Source organism: Scyliorhinus torazame, chromosome 3 (genome assembly GCF_047496885.1).
Source record: "Scyliorhinus torazame isolate Kashiwa2021f chromosome 3, sScyTor2.1, whole genome shotgun sequence".
NCBI lineage: Eukaryota > Metazoa > Chordata > Chondrichthyes > Carcharhiniformes > Scyliorhinidae > Scyliorhinus > Scyliorhinus torazame.
The window spans coordinates 364,089,337-364,108,151 of NC_092709.1; the positions used below are offsets into that span (position 1 = coordinate 364,089,337).

An 18,815-nucleotide genomic window follows, 5' to 3' on the forward strand; every position below is an offset into this window, starting at 1 on the left:
CCTTCTGCCAGTCAGCCAATCCTCTATCCACGCCAGGATCTTACCCTGAACACTATGAGCTCTTAACTTATTTAACAGTCTCCTATGCGGCACCTTGTCAAAGGCCTTCTGGAAATCTAAATACATCACGTCCACTGGTTCTCCTTTGTCTAACTTCCTTGTTACCTCCTCAAAGAACTCTAACAGATTTGTCGGACATGACCTGCCCTTGACGAAGCCGTGCTGACTCAGTCCTATTTCATCATGCACTTCCAAGTACTCCGCAATTCTCATCTTTAATACTGGCCTCCCTCCCTTCTTAAACAGCGGTGTTACATGAGCCACTTTCCAGTCCTCTGGGACCCTTCCTGCCTCCAGTGATTCCTGAAAGATCACCACCAATGCCTCCACTATTTCCTCAGCTATCTCTTTTAGAACCCTGGGGTGTAGTCCATCCGGTCCAGGTGACTTATCCACCTTCAGACCTTTCAGTTTCCCCAGAACCTTCTCCTTAGTGATGGTCACTGCACTCACCTCTGCCCCCTGGTTCTCCTGGAGCTCTGGCATCTCACTGGCGTCTCCCACCATGACTGGTGCAGAGGAAAGAACACAAAGAGGAAAGAGGAACATATATCCAGATTCAATGCATTTAAAAATCAGTGGATGTCAGTCTGGTTGTCAGCTTCGAAGACGTTTCTCACCGGTTCAGTCTCCTTCTCTGTCACCAGAGTCCCATTCGAATCATAGTGCGAGACCTGGAACCCTCTCGGCAAAAGGAGCCTGTGAAAGAAAAACCAGAACGGGACACATTTTGATTCAATTCCAGTGACTGACAGTCAACATTGTTCCGTTCGTGTCGGACACACACTGATCCTGGCAGTGAGATGCTGAGTGTTAGACCAGAATAAACCCGCAGCATTGACACAGTAATGCAGGATCGGAATGATGCTGAGTTACCCAACACAAACTGTACTTGACTTGTGTCCCCATGTTTCATCCAGGACAAGTTGCCACTTTGGATATATTGTTCAGGGGGGTTGTCTATCATTGGGAGAAAGGGCAGAGTTCTCTAATTTTGTGCCTAAATGTGGTGGCCGGCAGTTCTGGTGGAGCCGTTCTCGTTCGCAGGAATGGAATGATCTTCCACCGGATACCACACCTGGAGCATCACTAATTCTGACAGGTAAGTGTCTCTCCAAATCACCTGGCGGGGCAGGAGGTGGTTCGCCCCCCCACCATCAGCTGATGGTTTTGGCGTTATATTTAATTGCCATTGCAACACACTCACATCACTTGGCACAGCCCACCTACGGCATCCAGCTGGAAGCAAAGGTCGCCTCCTACAAGAAGAAGGCAGCAAGGTGCTTCAGTCACCAGGCCCTCAACACCTGGATTTGAGGAGTCCAGGTGCAGGTTTGTGTCCTCGATCTGTGGGGTGACCGCAGGAAGCACCAACACATCACCCCTCCAGCCTGCAAACCCCTCGCCCAGGCAAAGGTGCAACATCTGCAGGAAGAATATGAATGATCTAATTTTGGCCTTCAACACCCTCCAATATCAGATTCTCATCATGGTGTCACGTACTCCAATGGGGTCTCTCCTCATGGATTTCACACATCCATTGGTGGCGGACAATATTAACATTCATTCTTTTACAGACTCTTTCACATCTCCAAAGTCCCATCTCTTACGTTGCTTACACTCCATTCTCCAGCCCTTCTGTGATGTGTTCACCACACAGGGAACATGGATTTCTCCGACCTCAGCTCCAGCCCCTCTGATCACACGTTCTTTGTTGATTTTATCCAGGCCAAGCTGGCAAACACAACGACTGTGACTGAACCCAGACCAGGGCAGGAACAGCAGAAACTCACACAATTAGTCAAGGCAGTAGCCAACCTGCCAGGGCGGGGCAGGGATTGTTCCCGTGGACAGGGATTGTTCCCGTGGACAGGGATTGTTCCTGTGGACTGGGATTGTTCCTGTGGACAGGGATTGTTCCCGTGGACAGGGATTGTTCCTGTGGACAGGGATTGTTCCCGTGGACAGGGATTGTTCCCGTGGACAGGGATTGTTCCTGTGGACAGGGATTGTTACCGTGGACAGGGATTGTTCCCGTGGACAGGGATTGTTCCTGTGGACAGGGATTATTCCTGTGGACAGGGATTGTTCCCGTGGACAGGGATTGTTCCTGTGGACAGGGATTGTCCCTGTGGACAGGGATTGTTCCCGTGGACAGGGATTGATACCGTGGACAGGGATTGTTCCCGTGGACAGGGATTGTCCCTGTGGACAGGGATTGTTACCGTGGACAGGGATTGTTCCTGTGGACAGTGATTGTTCCCGTGGACAGGGATTGTCCCCGTGGACAGGGATTGTCCCTGTGGACAGGGATTGTTCCTGTGGACAGGGATTGTCCCTGTGGGCAGGGATTGTTCCTGTGGACAGGGATTGTCCCTGAGGACAGGGATTGTTCCTGTGGACAGGGATTGTCCCTGTGGACAGGGATTGTTCCCGTGGACAGGGATTGTTGCCGTGGACAGGGATTGTTCCTGTGGACAAGGATTGTTCCTGTGGACAGGGATTATTCCTGTGGACTGGGATTGTTCCTGTGGACAGGGATTGTTCCTGTGGACAGGGATTGTTCCTGTGGACAGGGATTGTTCCTGGGGACAGGGATTATTCCTGTGGACAGGGAGTGTTCCTGTGGAAAGGGATTGTTCCTGTGGACAGGGACTGTCCCTGTGGACTGGGATTGTTCCTGTGGACAGGGATTGTTCCTGTGGACAGAGATTGTTCCCGTGGACAGGGATTGTTCCTGTGGACAGGGTTTGTTCCTGTGGACAGGGATTGTTCCTGTGGACAGGGATTGTTCCCGTGGACAGGGATTGTTCCTGTGGACAGGGATTGCTCCTGTGGACAGGGATTGTTCCTGTGGACAGGGAGTGTTCCTGTGGACAGGGATTGTTGCTGTGGACAGAGATTGTTCCTGTGGACAGGGATTCTTACCGTGGACAGGGATTGTTCCCGTGGACAGGGATTGTTCCCGTGGACAGGGATTGCTCCTGTGGACAGGGATTGTTCCTGTGGACAGGGATTGTTCCCGTGGACAGGGATTGTTCCCGTGGACAGGGATTGTTCCTGTGGACAGGGATTGTTCCTGTGGACAGGGTTTGTTCCCGTGGACAGGGATTGTTCCTGTGGACAGGGATTGTTCCTGTGGACAGGGATTGTTCCTGTGGACTGGGATTGTTCCTGTGGACAGGGATTGTTCCTGTGGACAGAGATTGTTCCTGTCGACAGGGATTGTTCCTGTGGACAGGGATTGTTCCCGTGGACAGGGATTGTTCCTGTGGACAGGGATTGTTCCCGTGGACAGGGATTGTTCCCGTGGACAGGGATTGTTCCTGTGGACAGGGTTTGTTCCTGTGGCCAGGGATTGTTCCCGTGGACAGGGATTGTTCCTGTGGACAGGGATTGTTCCTGTGGACAGGGATTGTTCCCGTGGACAAGGATTGTTCCTGTGGACAGGGTTTGTTCCTGTGGACAGGGATTGTTCCCGTGGACAAGGATTGTTCCTGTGGACAGGGGATGTTCCCGTGGACAGGGATTGTTCCTGTGGACAGGGATTGTTCCCGTGGACAGGGATTGTCCCTGTGGACAGGGATTGTTGCCGTGGACAGGGATTGTTGCCGTGGACAGGGATTGTTCCCGTGGACAGGGATTGTTGCCGTGGACAGGGATTGTTCCCGTGGACAGGGATTGTTCCTGTGGACAGGGATTGTTCCTGTGGGCAGGGATTGCTCCTGTGGACAGGGATTGTTCCTGTGGACAGGGAGTGTTCCTGTGGACAGGGATTGTCCCTGAGGACAGGGTTTGTTCCTGTGGACAGGGATTGTTGCCGTGGACAGGGATTGTTCCTGTGGACAGGGATTGTTCCCGTGGACAGGGATTGTTCCCGTGGACAGGGATTGTTCCCGTGGACAGGGATTGTTCCTGTGGACAGGGATTGTTCCCGTGGACAGGGATTGTTGCCGTGGACAGGGATTGTTCCCGTGGACAGGGATTGTTCCTGTGGACAGGGATTGTTGCCGTGGACAGGGATTGTTCCTGTGGACAGGGATTGTTCCCGTGGACAGGGATTGTTCCTGTGGACAGGGATTGTTCCTGTGGACAGGGATTGTTCCCGTGGACAGGGATTGTTCCTGTGGACAGGGATTGTTCCCGTGGACAGGGATTGTTCCCGTGGACAGGGATTGTTCCTGTGGACAGGGATTGTTCCTGTGGACAGGGATTGTCCCTGAGGACAGGGATTGTTCCCGTGGACAGGGATTGTTCCTGTGGACAGGGATTGTTCCTGTGGACAGAGATTGTTCCTGTGGACAGGGATTGTTCCCGTGGACAGGGATTGTTCCTGTGGACAGGGATTGTTGCCGTGGACAGGGATTGTTCCCGTGGACAGGGATTGTTCCCGTGGACAGGGATTGTTCCTGTGGACAGGGATTGTTCCTGTGGACAGGGGTTGTTCCCGTGGACAGGGATTGTTCCTGTGGACAGGGATTGTTCCTGTGGACCGGGATTGTTCCCGTGGACAGGGATTGTTCCTGTGGACAGGGATTGTTCCTGTGGACAGAGATTGTTCCTGTCGACAGGGATTGTTCCTGTGGACAGGGATTGTTCCCGTGGACAGGGATTGTTCCTGTGGACAGGGTTTGTTCCTGTGGACAGGGATTGTTCCTGTGGACAGGGATTGTTCCCGTGGACAGGGATTGTTCCTGTGGACAGGGATTGTTCCCGTGGACAGGGATTGTTCCTGTGGACAGGGATTGTTCCTGTGGACAGGGATTGTTCCTGTGGACCGGGATTGTTCCTGTGGACAGGGATTGTTCCCGTGGATAGGGATTGTTCCTGTGGACCGGGATTGTTCCTGTGGACAGGGATTGTTCCCGTGGATAGGGATTGTTCCTGTGGACAGGGATTGTTCCTGTGGACAGGGAGTGTTCCTGTGGACAGGGATTGTTCCTGTGGACAGGGATTGTTCCCGTGTATAGGGATTGTTCCCGTGGACAGGGATTGTTCCCGTGGATAGGGATTGTTCCTGTGGACAGGGATTGTTCCTGGGGACAGGGATTGTTCCTGTGGACAGGGATTGTTCCCGTGGATAGGGATTGTTCCTGTGGACAGGGATTGTTCCTGTGGTCAGGGATTGTTCCTGTGGACCGGGATTGTTCCTGTGGACAGGGATTGTTCCCGTGGATAGGGATTGTTCCTGTGGACCGGGATTGTTCCCGTGGATAGGGATTGTTCCTGTGGACAGGGATTGTTCCTGTGGACAGGGATTGTTCCCGTGGACAGGGATTGTTCCTGTGGACAGGGAGTGTTCCTGTGGACAGGGATTGTTCCTGTGGGCAGGGATTGTTCCTGTGGACAGGGATTGTTCCTGTGGACAGGGATTGTTCCTGTGGACAGGGAGTGTTCCTGTCGACAGGGATTGTTCCTGTGGACCGGGATTGTTCCTGTGGTGAAGCAGAGATTGGCTTAACCTGCCAACAGACTATGGATCGCTGCTCCACCATTTCATCAAATTTCAGCAATCAATGTCATTTAAATATTCTCTGAAAAAGCTTCAATTTACCCAGTAAACCTGTCTCTCTTTCTGAGAGGAACCAGCACATTGCACCCTGGCACAGCCCAAACAGACAACTGAGCAGCAGCAGGAGTCTCCAGAACATGTCTGTGGACAAGGAGACTCCGGAAGAACCTCATCAACGCTGACTCCCACCCTCCACTAGCACAATGTTATGGACCAGGGTTTGGAAATACCAAAGTCTATCTTACAGTTCACCTGACCTACAACTGTTTATTGATTTTGCTTACGATGAGCACACGGGACTGCCGTTCAGGTGTTATTTAACAGCGTTCTCAGGCCCGTTTTAGTCAAACAACAAGCTTTAGTCTACGAATTTAGTTAATATTTGTATAAACGCACACAGTTAAGAATTTTGACCTGGTTTACTCTGGCACATACAGACACACATAATGATGGACAGATCAACGGACCAATCAACACACAAAACACGACAGCCAATCACGGACAAGAGCATACACAGTACAAAGCAGGGAACACGACACTTCCTGGGCCCTCGAGCAGGCGAGGGCTCAGGGCACAGACCTCATTGCCAGCCACTCCGAGGTTCACCATGTGCTGAATACCAGAGTCTAATAAGTTAATAGTTCAATGAAATAAAACTGCGTTGTACCATTCGCAACTGTGTTGGTTCGTCTGTGTATCAGAGTACCCAACACTTCATGGTACCAGGAGTGATTTGACACCTACCCACAAACCTGCCATCCTACGCCATGGACACCGTCAGCACGCCGCAGCCGCTGCAAGTCGCTGGGAACCTCGGCGTAAATTGGAAGCTGTTCAAACAGCTCTTCCAGCTCTTCCTGGAAGCCAACGAAAGAGAGAGCGCCTCGGACACCAGAAAGATCGCCATCCTCCTCACCACCGCAGGTCAACACGCCATCCATGTCTACAACTCCCTGGTGTTCGCGGAAGGCGAGGACAAATCCAAATACAAGACGGTCCTTCTCAAACTCGACCAACACTTCAACGTCGAGGTCAACGAGAGTTTCAAGAGGTATCTCTTCCAGCAGCGCCTGCAGGGTAAGGATGAGCCCTTTCAATCCTTCCTTACGCACCTCCGTATCCTCGCGCAGTCCTGCGGTTATGACACCACCTCAGAGTCCATGATTCGGGACCAGATTGTTTTTGGCGTCGCCTCGGGCACCCTACTCCAGCAGCTTTGAAAAGTAAAAGGCCTCCCCGTAGCCTCCGCAATCGAAGCCTGTGTCCTGCACGAAAACGCGACTAGCCGCGATGCACAATTTCAGGCGACCGGATCGGCGCGGCGGGGGCCCTACGCGGCCGGATCGGCGAGCCAGGTGCCTCACGAGGCCGAACGGGTCCAGGCGATCGAGTTCCTCCCGGCCCGCGGCCTGAACGATGTAGGCCATTTCGCGCGCTTTTCGGGGCCTCCCGTGCCTGTGCGCGGCAAAACCAACGGCAACACTGAGGGACGTGATGCGCAGGCGTGCCCGACGCAAGACCGAACTGCGCATGCGCAGTGGCGCAACGAACGTCATGACGTCACTGCGTGCGGCAACTGTGGAGATGCACATTTAAAGTGGCAATGTCCCGCAAGAACCCGACAATGCCTCCGCTGTGGCAAGGTGGGCCACTACGCTGCTTACTGTCGAGCAGCTCAACCTGTCGATCTTCCACAACTCCGACAGCCTCGCAGGGACGTGCGGACCATTCAGCCTCCTTACTACGAGTCGTGCCCAGACGACATCCAGACCGGTGACACAGATGACCGAGACGCCTTCCGTGTTGTGGTCATTGATGGGAACCGAGTTAACGCGATCAATCCGGGTGGTGAATGGTGTGCCACCCTGACGGTCAACCGATCGCCGATAACTTTCCGCCTGGACACTGGCGCCTCCGCCAACCTCTTAGCATGGTCAGCCTTCTACGCCTTGAAGGTCAGACCACCAATTCGGCCGTCCCGGTGCAGGATGGTCGACTACAACGGGAACGTTATCCCGGCTATGGGATCCTGCCAGCTCCAGGTGACACACAACACACACACGACCACACTCTCGTTCGAGATAGTCGGATCATCGAAGGACTCCCTGCTAGGCGCACAGGCATGCAAGGTTCTCCACCTCGTGCAACGAGTCCACACTCTGTCTCCAGATGGAACGTCTGACTTCCTGGATGCAGAGTTTAACGCACAGCTCCAATCGCTCCTCGCCCACAACCAGGAGGCATTCGAGGGCATGGCAACACTGCCCTACACCTATAGAATTCGGCTCAAACCAGATGCCACCCCGGTCATTCACGCACCTCGCAGGGTCCCTGCGCCACTCAAAGACCGCCTCAAGTTGCAGCTGCAGGGTCTCCAGGACCAAGGGGTCCTATCCCGGGTCACGGAGCCCACGCCGTGGGTCAGCTCCATGGTGTGTGTTAAGAAGCCCTCCGGCGAGCTCCGGATCTGTATTGATCCAAAAGACCTCAATCACAATATGATGATGGAACAATACCCCATACCCAAACGGGAAGAGATCACGAGTGAAATGGCCCAGGTGAAAATATTTACCAAACTGGATGCCTCTAAAGGTTTTTGGCAGATCCAACTGGATCCGTCCAGCCGAAAGCTGTGCACTTTCAACACCCCTTCCGGCAGGTTCTGCTACAACCGGATGCCATTTGGCATCATCTCGGCATCCGAGATCTTTCACAGGATCATGGAGCAGATGATGGAAGGCATCGAAGGTGTGCGCGTCTACGTGGACGACGTCATCATCTGGTCCACCACACCACAGGAGCACATCAATCGTCTCCAGCGCGTCTTTGCGCGCATACGGGAAAACGGCCTGCGCCTCAGCCGAGCCAAGTGTTCTTTTGGCCAAACTGAGCTGAAGTTCCTGAGGGACCACATTTCCCGGTCAGGGGTCCGTCTGGATGCAGACAAGGTGAGCGCCATCACAGCCATGCCGCAGCCGGCAGACAAGAAAGCAGTGCTACGCTTCCTAGGCATGGTCAACTTCCTGGGGAAGTTCATTCCCAACCTTGCCTCCCACACGACGGCTCTGCGCCACCTCGTCAAGAAGTCCACGGAGTTCCAGTGGCAGCACACACACCAGCTGGAATGGGAGGAGCTCAAACGCAAACTCACCACAGCCCCGGTCTTGGCGTTTTTCGACACGTCTCGTGCCACTAAAATCTCGACTGATGCCAGCCAGTCCGGCATTGGGGCGGTACTCCTACAGCGGGATGACACTGCGTCATGGGCCCCGGTCGCCCATGCCTCGCGGGCCATGACCCCTACAGCAGCGCTATGCGCAGATCGAAAAGGAGTGCCTGGGCTTGCTAACTGGTTTAGACAAGTTCCATGATTATGTACATGGTCTTCCCCGGTTCACTGTTGAAACTGACCACCGCCCCCTGGTCAGCATCATACACAAGGAGCTGAACGAGATGACCCCTCGCCTCCAGCGCATCCTACTTAAACTCAGGCGGTACGACTTCCAACTGGTCTACACCCCGGGTAAGGACCTTATCATCGCGGATGCCCTGTCCAGAGCAGTGAGCACACCGCCCGAATCGGGGGGGGTTCGTCTGTCAGGTTGAGGCGCAGATGGCTTTCACATCGGTAAATCTGCCAGCTGACGACTCCAGTCTGGCCCGTATTCGCCGGGAGACTGCGGCTGACCCCCTTCTACAACGTGTGATGCGCCACATGATGGTAGGGTGGCTCAAAGGGCAGTGCCCGCAGTTCTACAATGTCCGAGACGACTTGGCCGTCATTGACGGTGTCCTTCTGAAGCTGGACCGGATTGTGATTCCGCACAGCATACACAGGCTGGTCCTCGACCAACTACATGAAGGCCACCTGGGGGTCGAGAAGTGCAGACGGAGGGCCCGAGAGGCGGTATACTGGCCGGGCATCAGCGACGACATCGCCAACATGGTGCTCAACTGCACAACCTGCCAAAGGTTTCAGCCGGTGCAACCCCCTGAGACGCTTCAGCCCCATGAGTTGGTGACGTCCCCCTGGGTGAAGGTGGGTGTGGACCTCTTTCACACGCTCGGCAGGGACTATGTCATCATCGTTGACTACTTCTCCAACTACCCAGAGGTCATACGCCTGCACGATTTGACATCGTCCGCTGTCATAAGGGCCTGCAGAGACACCTTCGCTCGCCACGGCATTCCGATGACGGTCATGTCGGACAATGGGCCCTGTTTCACCAGCCAGGAATGGTCATCGTTTGCTGCTTCGTATGGCTTCACACACGTGACGTCCAGCCCTCTGCACCCCCATGGAAAGGCGGAGAAGGGCGTTCACATCGTCAAGCGGCTCCTCTGCAAGGCTGCTGATGCCGGATCGGATTTCTGTTTAGCCCTGCTGGCCTATCGCACGGCCCCACTAGCCTCTGGCCTCTCACCAGCCCAGCTGTTGATGGGTCGCGCCCTCAGGACCACTGTGCCTTCCATTCTGGCGCTCCGGTACTGCACAGGATGCAACTGCAGCGCGGTCGCCAGAAGAGGGCATATGACACACGGGCAACTGATCTTCCCGCCCTGGCCCCTGGAGACAACGTCCGCATCCACCTACCAGAAGGTGGCTGGTCAGCACCTGCCGAAGTTCTCTGACGCGTGGCTCCCCTCTCGTTCCTGGTTAGCATGCCTGATGGATCCGTTCGTCGGCGCAATCGCCGGGCTCTTCGCCTGCTTCCACGCTCGCTTCGAGACCTTACACCGACATTGCGCCCTCCTGTTGTTCCTGATATCGACTTCGTGGAGCTGCCTGCTGCCATGCCCCTTCCGTCGCCGCCCGTGGCCAGGCCCATTCCTCAGCCGGTGGTTCCAGACCTATTCTTGAGGCGGTCAACCTGAATTCGTCGCCCACCTACTAGACTGGACTTATGAGACTGTTTATACATTGAACTCATGCAACCACTTTGTTAATATGTTTATGTTCTTATCGTTACAGGAATTCGCTTTATCGTTCAACATTTCCCCGTTCTTTGTTCATGGTACAACCTCGTTGTTATGCCACACCCGACATCGCCCCTTGTATATAGTTAAACCCCATGTACATGCTGTAAATATTGCACACACACACATTTAGCTACACTCAGTACACATCTCTATTTATAACCACGTAGGCACATAATCCTGTAAAAAAGGGGGGATGTCATGATATTCAGGTGAACATCACAGCACATACATACACACATAATGATGGACAGATCAACGGACCAATCAACACACAAAACACGACAGCCAATCACGGACAAGAGCATACACAGTACAAAGCAGAGAACACGACACTTCCTGGGTACTCGAGCAGGAGAGGGCTCAGGGCACAGACCTCATTGCCAGCCACTCCGAGGTTCACCATGTGCTGAATACCAGAGTTTAATATGTTAATAGTTCAATGAAATAAAACTGCGTTGTACAATTCGCAACCGTGTCTCAGAGCACCCAACACTTCACTGCTGACGTAGGGGGTCCGACTGAACACCGAAAACGATCTGGTCGCGTATCATGGAGTCGGAGGTGGGCCCGTAGCTGCAAGACTGCGCAAGGATGCGGAGGTGCGTGAGAAAGGATTGGAAAAGTTCGCACTTACCCTGCAAACGCTGCTGGAACACGTACCATTCGAAACTTTCATTCACCTCTACACTGCAGTGAGTGTCAAACTTGAGGAGAACCGTCTTGAACTTCGTCTTATCTTCATCATCTGCAAAGGAGAGAGAGTTGAAAATGTGGATGGCATGGTCCCCGGCCGTGGAGAGGTGAAGAGCAATCGTTCTGGTGTCCGAGGCGCCCTCCCTGTCCGTGGCTTTGAGGAAGAGCTGGAAGCTGTTTGAATATCTTCCAGTTGGCCCCGAGGTTGCCGGCGATGCGGAGCGGCGGCGACGGGCTGATGTTGTCCATGTTGCAGGATGAAGGAATGCTGGCGGAAGGCAGATCACTCGCAGGTAGGTCTAACAAGTGCTAGTATGCAACTACTCCTGGTATCATGATGTGTTGGGTGTTCTGGATCACATACAGGTCACCAACACTTGAAATAATGCAACACAATTTTATTGAATCATTAACTGTTTAAACATACTCAGACTGTGGGTTAATACGACACTAACTTTCGCTAAAGACCTTTGCCTTGTCCTAACCAGTCGATGCACTCAGCACATGGTGAATGTCTGTGTTTCAGGCTGTGAGCTCTGTCCTCCTAGCTAGCTGCAACCCGAATGAGCGGGAACTCTGATGCCCCCTGTCTTTATAGTGCGTGTGCTCTCACTGGTGATTGACTGCGGTGTTGTGTGTGTTGATTGGTCCCACTGTATGCCCATCAGTGTGTGTCTGCACCATGATATACTGGTGTATATTATGACACTGCCCTCTGCTGGATGCTTGCCTTCAGTTGAACACGGAGGGTGTCTTGCTCAGGTACATCTTCTGGATACAGTGACCGCAATTTGGAAGAAAATGGGCTTATCAGTGATAGGCAACATGGTTTTGTGCAGGGAAGGTCATGTCTTACCAACTTAATAGAATTCTATGAGGAAGTGACAAAGTTGATTGATGAGGGAAGGGCTGTAGATGTCATATACATGGACTTCAGTAAGGCATTTGATAACGTTCCCCATGGTAGCCTGATGGAGAAAGTGAAGTCTCATGGGGTCCAGGGTGTACTAACTAGATGGATAAAAAACTGCCTGGGCAACAGGAGACAGAGAGTAGTAGTGGAAGGGAGAACTGTGACCAGTGGTGTTCCACAGGGATCCGTACTGGGACCACTGTTGTTTGTGATATACAGAAATGAGCTGGAGGAAGGTATAGGTGGTCTGATTAGCAAGTTTGTAGATGACACTAAGATTGGTGGAGTAGCAGATAGTGAAGGGGACTGTCAGAGAATACAGCAAAATATAAATAGATAAATATAATAGGGCAGAGAAATGGCGGATGGAGTTCAATCCGGGCAAATGCGAGGTGATGCATTTTGGAAGATCCAATTCAAGAGCGAACTATACGGTAAATGAAAAAGTCCTGGGGAAAATTGATGTACAGAGAGATATGGGTGTTCAGGTCCATTGTACCCTGAAGGCGGCAACGCAGGTCGATAGAGTGGTCAAGAAGGCTTTCCTTCATCGGAAGGGGTATTGAGTACAAGAGTTGGCAGGTCATGTTACAGTTGTATAAGACTTTGGTTTGGCCACATTTGGAATACTGCGTACAGTTCTGGTCGCCACATTACCAAAAGGATGTGGACGCTTTGGAGAAGGTGCGGAGGAGGTTCACCAGGATGTTGTCTGGTATGGAGGGTGCTAGCTATGAAGAGAGGTTGAGTAGTGTAGCGCACAAAGACTCCCGAGAGACGAATAGAGGTGAAGTCGATGAGGCTTTATTAAGCGTGACTCGTTCCCCGCAGTTCAGCAATAGACTGGAACTGCGGGGAGAATTCCTGGTTCTTATACTCCGCCTTCAGGGCGGAGCTAGCGATCAACAGCCAACTAGGACCCGGAATCTGTCAGCCAATGACATCACGGCTTCACAGTCCCACATGACCCCTAATGCATACTACCACATTCACCCCTTGTTAAAAATGAACCCGGCGGGGTGGTGCTTCGCATGGTGGTAGGGGTTTACAAGGCTGGTCCTGGGAGGAAAAAAAACTTTTGCATGTCATTACAGTGCCCTACACTGGGCTATGTACAGGTTTTTTTTTGTTTTGAACCATTTACAGTATTCGTAAGAGGGAAAAGGAAAAAAAACATTCTCGTTAAAGTCCACAACATTCTAGTGTTACACCAATGCCACGAGTCAGTCGGGCGGTCTGGTCGTCCGTGTCGATCGCCTCAGCCCCGGTGGTGGTGGTGCTTGTTCCCGTGTTGTCGCCTCCGGGAGCTTAACGGTTTCTGCTTCAGCTTCACTTCTGGTCGGACCTGGGAGGAGGACCGATCCTCCCGGGAAGGGGGCTGTCGCGGGGTGCGCCGGTGGCAGGGAGGGGGTGATTGGTGTCGAGGGGGTGTGCGTGTTGTCGGCGGGCGCCAGGTCTCGCAGGGAGACCGTGTCCTGTCGGCCGTCGGGGTACTCCACGTAGGCGTACTGCGGGTTCGCGTGGAGGAGGTGAACCCTCTCCACCAACGGGTCCGACTTGTGCGCCCGCACATGTTTCCGGAGCAAGAGGGGTCCTGGGGCCGCCAGCCAGGTCGGCAGCGACGTTCCAGAGGAGGACTTCCTGGGGAAGACAAGGAGGCGCTCATGAGGCGTTTGGTTAGTAGTGGTACACAGTAGCGACCGGATGGAGTGGAGGGCGTCCGGGAGGACCTCCTGCCACCGTGAAACTGGGAGATCCCTGGACCGTAGGGCCAGTAGGACGGTCTTCCAGACCGTGCCGTTCTCCCTCTCTGCTTGCCCGTTCCCCCGGGGGTTGTAGCTGGTCGTCCTGCTCGAGGCTATACCCTTGCTGAGCAGGAACTGGCGCAGCTCGTCACTCATGAAGGAGGACCCCCTGACGCTATGGATATATGCGGGGCAACCGAACAGTGTGAATATGGTGTTAAGGGCTTTAATAACTGTGGCCGCTGTCATGTCAGGGCAGGGGATGGCGAAGGGGAAACGGGAGTACTCGTCCACCACGTTCAGGAAGTATGTGTTGCGGTCGGTGGAGGGGAGGGGCCCTTTGAAATCCAGACTGAGGCGTTCAAAGGGACGGGAAGCCTTGATCAGGTGCGCACCATCCGGCCTGAAAAAATGCGGTTTGCACTCTGCGCAGATGTGGCAGTTCCTTGTGACTGTACGGACCTCCTCTAAGGAGTATGGGAGATTGCGGGACTTGATGAAGTGGTAGAACCGAGTGACCCCCGGGTGGCAGAGGTCCTCGTGGAGGGTTTGGAGGCGGTTAATTTGTGCGTTGGCACATGTGCCGCGGGATAGGGCATCGGACGGCTCGTTCAGCTTTCCGGGACGATACAAAATCTCATAGTTGAAGGTGGAGAGCTCGATCCTCCACCTTAAGATCTTGTCATTTTTAATTTTGTCCCACTGTGCATTATCGAACATGAAAGCTACCGACCGTTGGTCAGTGAGGAGAGTGAATGTCCTGCCGGCCAGGTAATGCCTCCAATGTCGCACAGCTTCCACTATGGCTTGGGCTTCCTTTTCCACTGAGGAGTGGCGGATTTCTGAGGCGTGGAGGGTTCGGGAGAAAAAGGCCACGGGTCTGCCCGCTTGGTTAAGGGTAGCCGCTAGAGCTACATCGGAGGCGTCGCTCTCGACCTGGAAGGGGAGGGACTCGTCGATGGCGCGCATCGTGGCCTTTGCGATATCCGCTTTGATGCGGCTGAATGCCTGGCAAGCCTCTGTCGACAGAGGGAAGGTCGTGGTCTGTATTGGGGGCGGGCCTTGTCTGCGTACTGGGGGACCCACTGGGCGTAATATGAAAAGAAGCCCAGGCAGCGTTTCAGGGCTTTTGAGCAGTGAGGGAGGGGAAATTCCATGAGGGGGCGCATACGTTCGGGGTGGGGGCCTATTATTCCATTGCGCACTACATATCCCAAGATGGCTAGCCGGTTTGTGCTAAAAATGCACTTGTCCTCGTTGTATGTGAGGTTCAAGGCTTTAGCGGTCTGGAGGAATTTTTGGAGATTGGCGTCGTGGTCCTGCTGATCGTGGCCGCAGATGGTTACGTTGTCGAGATACGGGAACATGGCCTGCAACCCGTGTTGATCAACCATTCGGTCCATCTCACGTTGGAAGACCGAGACCCCGTTTGTGACACCAAATAGGACCCTTAGGAAGTGGTATAATCGCCCGTCTGCCTCGAAGGCTGTGTACTTGCGGTCACTAGGGCGGATGGGGAGCTGATGGTAGGCGGACTTGAGGTCCACGGTGGAGAAGACCTTATATTGGGCAATCCGATTGACCATGTCGGATATGCGGGGGGAGAGGGTACACATCTAGCTGTGTGTACCTGTTGATGGTCTGGCTATAGTCTATGACCATCCTTTGCTTCTCCCCTGTCTTTACTACTACCACCTGGGCTCTCCAGGGACTATTGCTGGCCTGGATTATGCCTTCCTTCAGTAGCCGCTGGACTTCGGACCGAATAAATGTCCGGTCCTGTGCGCTGTACCGTCTGCTCCTAGTGGCGACGGGTTTGCAATCCGGGGTGAGGTTTGCAAACAAGGATGGGGGCTCAACCTTGAGGGTTGCGAGGCCGCAGATAGTGAGTGGGGGTATTGGGCCGCCGAATTGGAAAGTTAGGCTCTGCAGATTGCACTGGAAATCTAATCCCAGTAATGTGGGCGCGCAGAGTTGGGGAAGGACGTAGAGCCTGTAGTTTTTGAACTCCCTCCCTTGCACCGTTAGGGTCACTATGCAGAAGCCTTTGATCTGTACGGAGTGGGATCCTGAAGCTAGGGAAATCTTTTGTGCGCTGGGATGGGTGGTCAAAGAACAGTGTCTTACCGTGTCGGGGTGGATGAAGCTTTCTGTGCTCCCGGAGTCGACCAGGCAGAGGTCCTCGTGGAGGGTTTGGAGACGGTTAATTTGTGCGTTGGCACATGTCCCGCGGGATAGGGCATCGGACGGCTCGTTCAGCTTACCGGGACGATACAAGATCTCATAGTTGAAGGTGGAGAGTTCGATCCTCCACCTTAAGATCTTGTCATTTTTAATTTTGCCCCGCTGTGCATTATCGAACATGAAAGCTACCGACCGTTAGTCAGTGAGGAGAGTGAATCTCCTGCCGGCCAGGTAAAGCCTTCAATGTCGCACAGCTTCCACTATGGCTTGGGCTTCCTTTTCCACTGAGGAGTGGCGGATTTCTGAGGCGTGGAGGGTTCGGGAGAAAAAGGCCACGGGTCTGCCCGCTTGGTTAAGGGTGGCCGCTAGAGCTACGTCGGAGGCGTCGCTCTCGACCTGGAAGGGGAGGGACTCGTCGATGGCGCGCATCGTGGCCTTTGCGATATCCGCTTTGATGCGGCTGAAGGACTGGCGGGCCTCTGTCGACAGAGGGAAGGTCGTGGTCTGTATTAGGGGGCGGGCCTTGTCTGCGTACTGGGGGACCCACTGGGCGTAATATGAAAAGAACCCCAGGCAGCGTTTTAGGGCTTTTGAGCAGTGAGGGAGGGGAAATTCCATGAGGGCGCGCATACGTTCGGGGTCGGGGCCTATTATTCCATTGCGCACTACATATCATATTAGGATTATTTTCATTAGAAAGACGGAGGTTGAGGGGAGACATCATTGAGGTCTACAAAATCATGAGCGGTATAGACAGGGTGGATAGCAAGAAGCCTTTTCCCAGAGTGGGGGACTCAATTACTAGGTGTCACGAGTTCAAGGTGAGAGGGGGAAAGTTTAAGGGAGATATGCGTGGAAAGTTCTTTACGCAGAGGGTGGTGGGTACCTGGAATGCATTGCCGGCGGAGGTGGTAGAGGCGGACACGATAGCGTCATTTAAGATGTATCTAGACAGATACATGAATGGACGGGGAACAGAGGATACAGATCCTTGATAAATGACATCCCCTCTCCCGCCCTGGTATCTCGTTCTGTACTGCTACTGCTTGATCTTTCCCTTCTGCTGTGGGATGTCCTTTCAATAGTTCTCGACCTTTTCCTGCAGACGTGTTCACTATCCGATGTACTATCTGAACTGGCACTGCGTTTCTGTGCCCCCCATTTTTGAACTTCGTGTTCCCAATCCATTGTCTTGACTCCCTCCCCTGAATGCTGTACATTCAACCAATGTTTATACTTTCCAGTGGCCTTCCCTGCTCTACTAATAACAGCTGCATCCTGCCATTGAAGGATCCTTCAGCCAAGTATGTCACTTTTGCACCAACTTTTGGCAGTTGTCCTTTCGGAAAAATGGCCTGTTCTAAATCTTCAGAAGTATTGTGTTCCTCTACAGAAACCCTGTCTATATCAGTTAACTGGTCCTAATAGTTCTGTAACACGTGCATACCAGATGACCCTGATTCTTCGTCATGCCTGTCTGCTCTGTCTAAATTTGACAATTTGCAATCTCTATCCATTATCCTTTATGAATGTACCCTAACAGTTTGATTACCATGTTGCAAAATAATTGTTTTGCCATCTATGCCTATGATCTTCACTGGGCCTTTCCATTCACTAACATTGTCTCTCTTGTAGTATACCATGCCTCCTTGCAGAAAAACGGCATCTGATGGCCGTACGTTATGTCTTAAAGCTCTGCGAATTCTTTCAGAGACTTCTGCTTCCAAAAAAGTTTTTCTACTGCTGTGTAATGCATTTAAATGCTCAGCAAAGGCAGAGCTAATTGTAGTCCCCTCCCAAGCTGGAGGCTGGTCATCCAAAATGGACGGAGTTATAGGATTTATACCAAACACTAATTGATCGGGACTATAGCCCCCAACCATCTGCAATGAATTATTTGCATGTACCACCCATGCTAAGGCTGAATTTAGCTTGCAGTTTGGTCTATCTGCCAAAATATTCCAGAGCATGTCATCTATTACCGCATGGTTTCTTTCACACACACCATTACTGAATGGGCTTTCCGCAGCCATATTCAGAACTGTGATATTCACGTTTTCACACATATCCCTAAACTCATCATTAGGAAATTCTCCCCAATTGTCCGGAAGGAATTTTGCCGGTGGGCCCATTCCTGTCCCTATCCATTTTTCCACGATTTGATCCAGAATTACTCTCTTTTCTTTACTTCGTACAATCGTTGATTGACTAAATCTGGTTGCTAAATCTACAATATGCAAATTAAAATATTATTGGCTTTATCCCAGATCTTAAAGTCCATGGCCAGAATGTCGTTAAAATCCCTGGAAAAAGGTAGGGTTACTATCGGTCGTGCTGGTGTCCTTCTGTACTTCCTACAATCTTCACGGAGGTCACTAACCTGTTCTATCAGTTTAGTATAGTCTTCATCCCTTACCCCTGCATCCTTTAATACATTTTTCAGCCTCCGAGGAGACGGATGCGCAAATTGCCGATGCAGTTTTAATACAAGCTTTTTATCAGCTAAAGTTCCATTTTCAACTGCCATTAACACATCCTTAACAACTGTACTTGAAAAATTATTTGTCAGTAATGGAATACAATAGTGTCCCGACTGTGTAAATTGTAAGCCCACCATCTTTCCAAAAACTGTTGCCTTATCCTGTTCCATATCCAGTTTTATGTGTGCTTTCTTCATCTTCTTCAATATCCGTGCTGATGAAATGATTCACTCCGGCAATATTGCAAG

At 52.5% G+C, this 18,815-nt stretch overlaps 1 protein-coding gene across 1 annotated transcript in view; it reads right to left on the reverse strand.

Annotated features, from left to right (window-relative positions):
* Positions 1-18,815, reverse strand: part of LOC140409442 (disintegrin and metalloproteinase domain-containing protein 12-like) — a 995,079-nt gene that overhangs the window by 955,183 nt on the left and 21,081 nt on the right. The window contains exon 2 of the mRNA XM_072497875.1: positions 681-759. Coding sequence (XP_072353976.1) covers positions 681-759 — 79 coding nt within the window. The remainder of the gene's footprint in view (positions 1-680; positions 760-18,815) is intronic.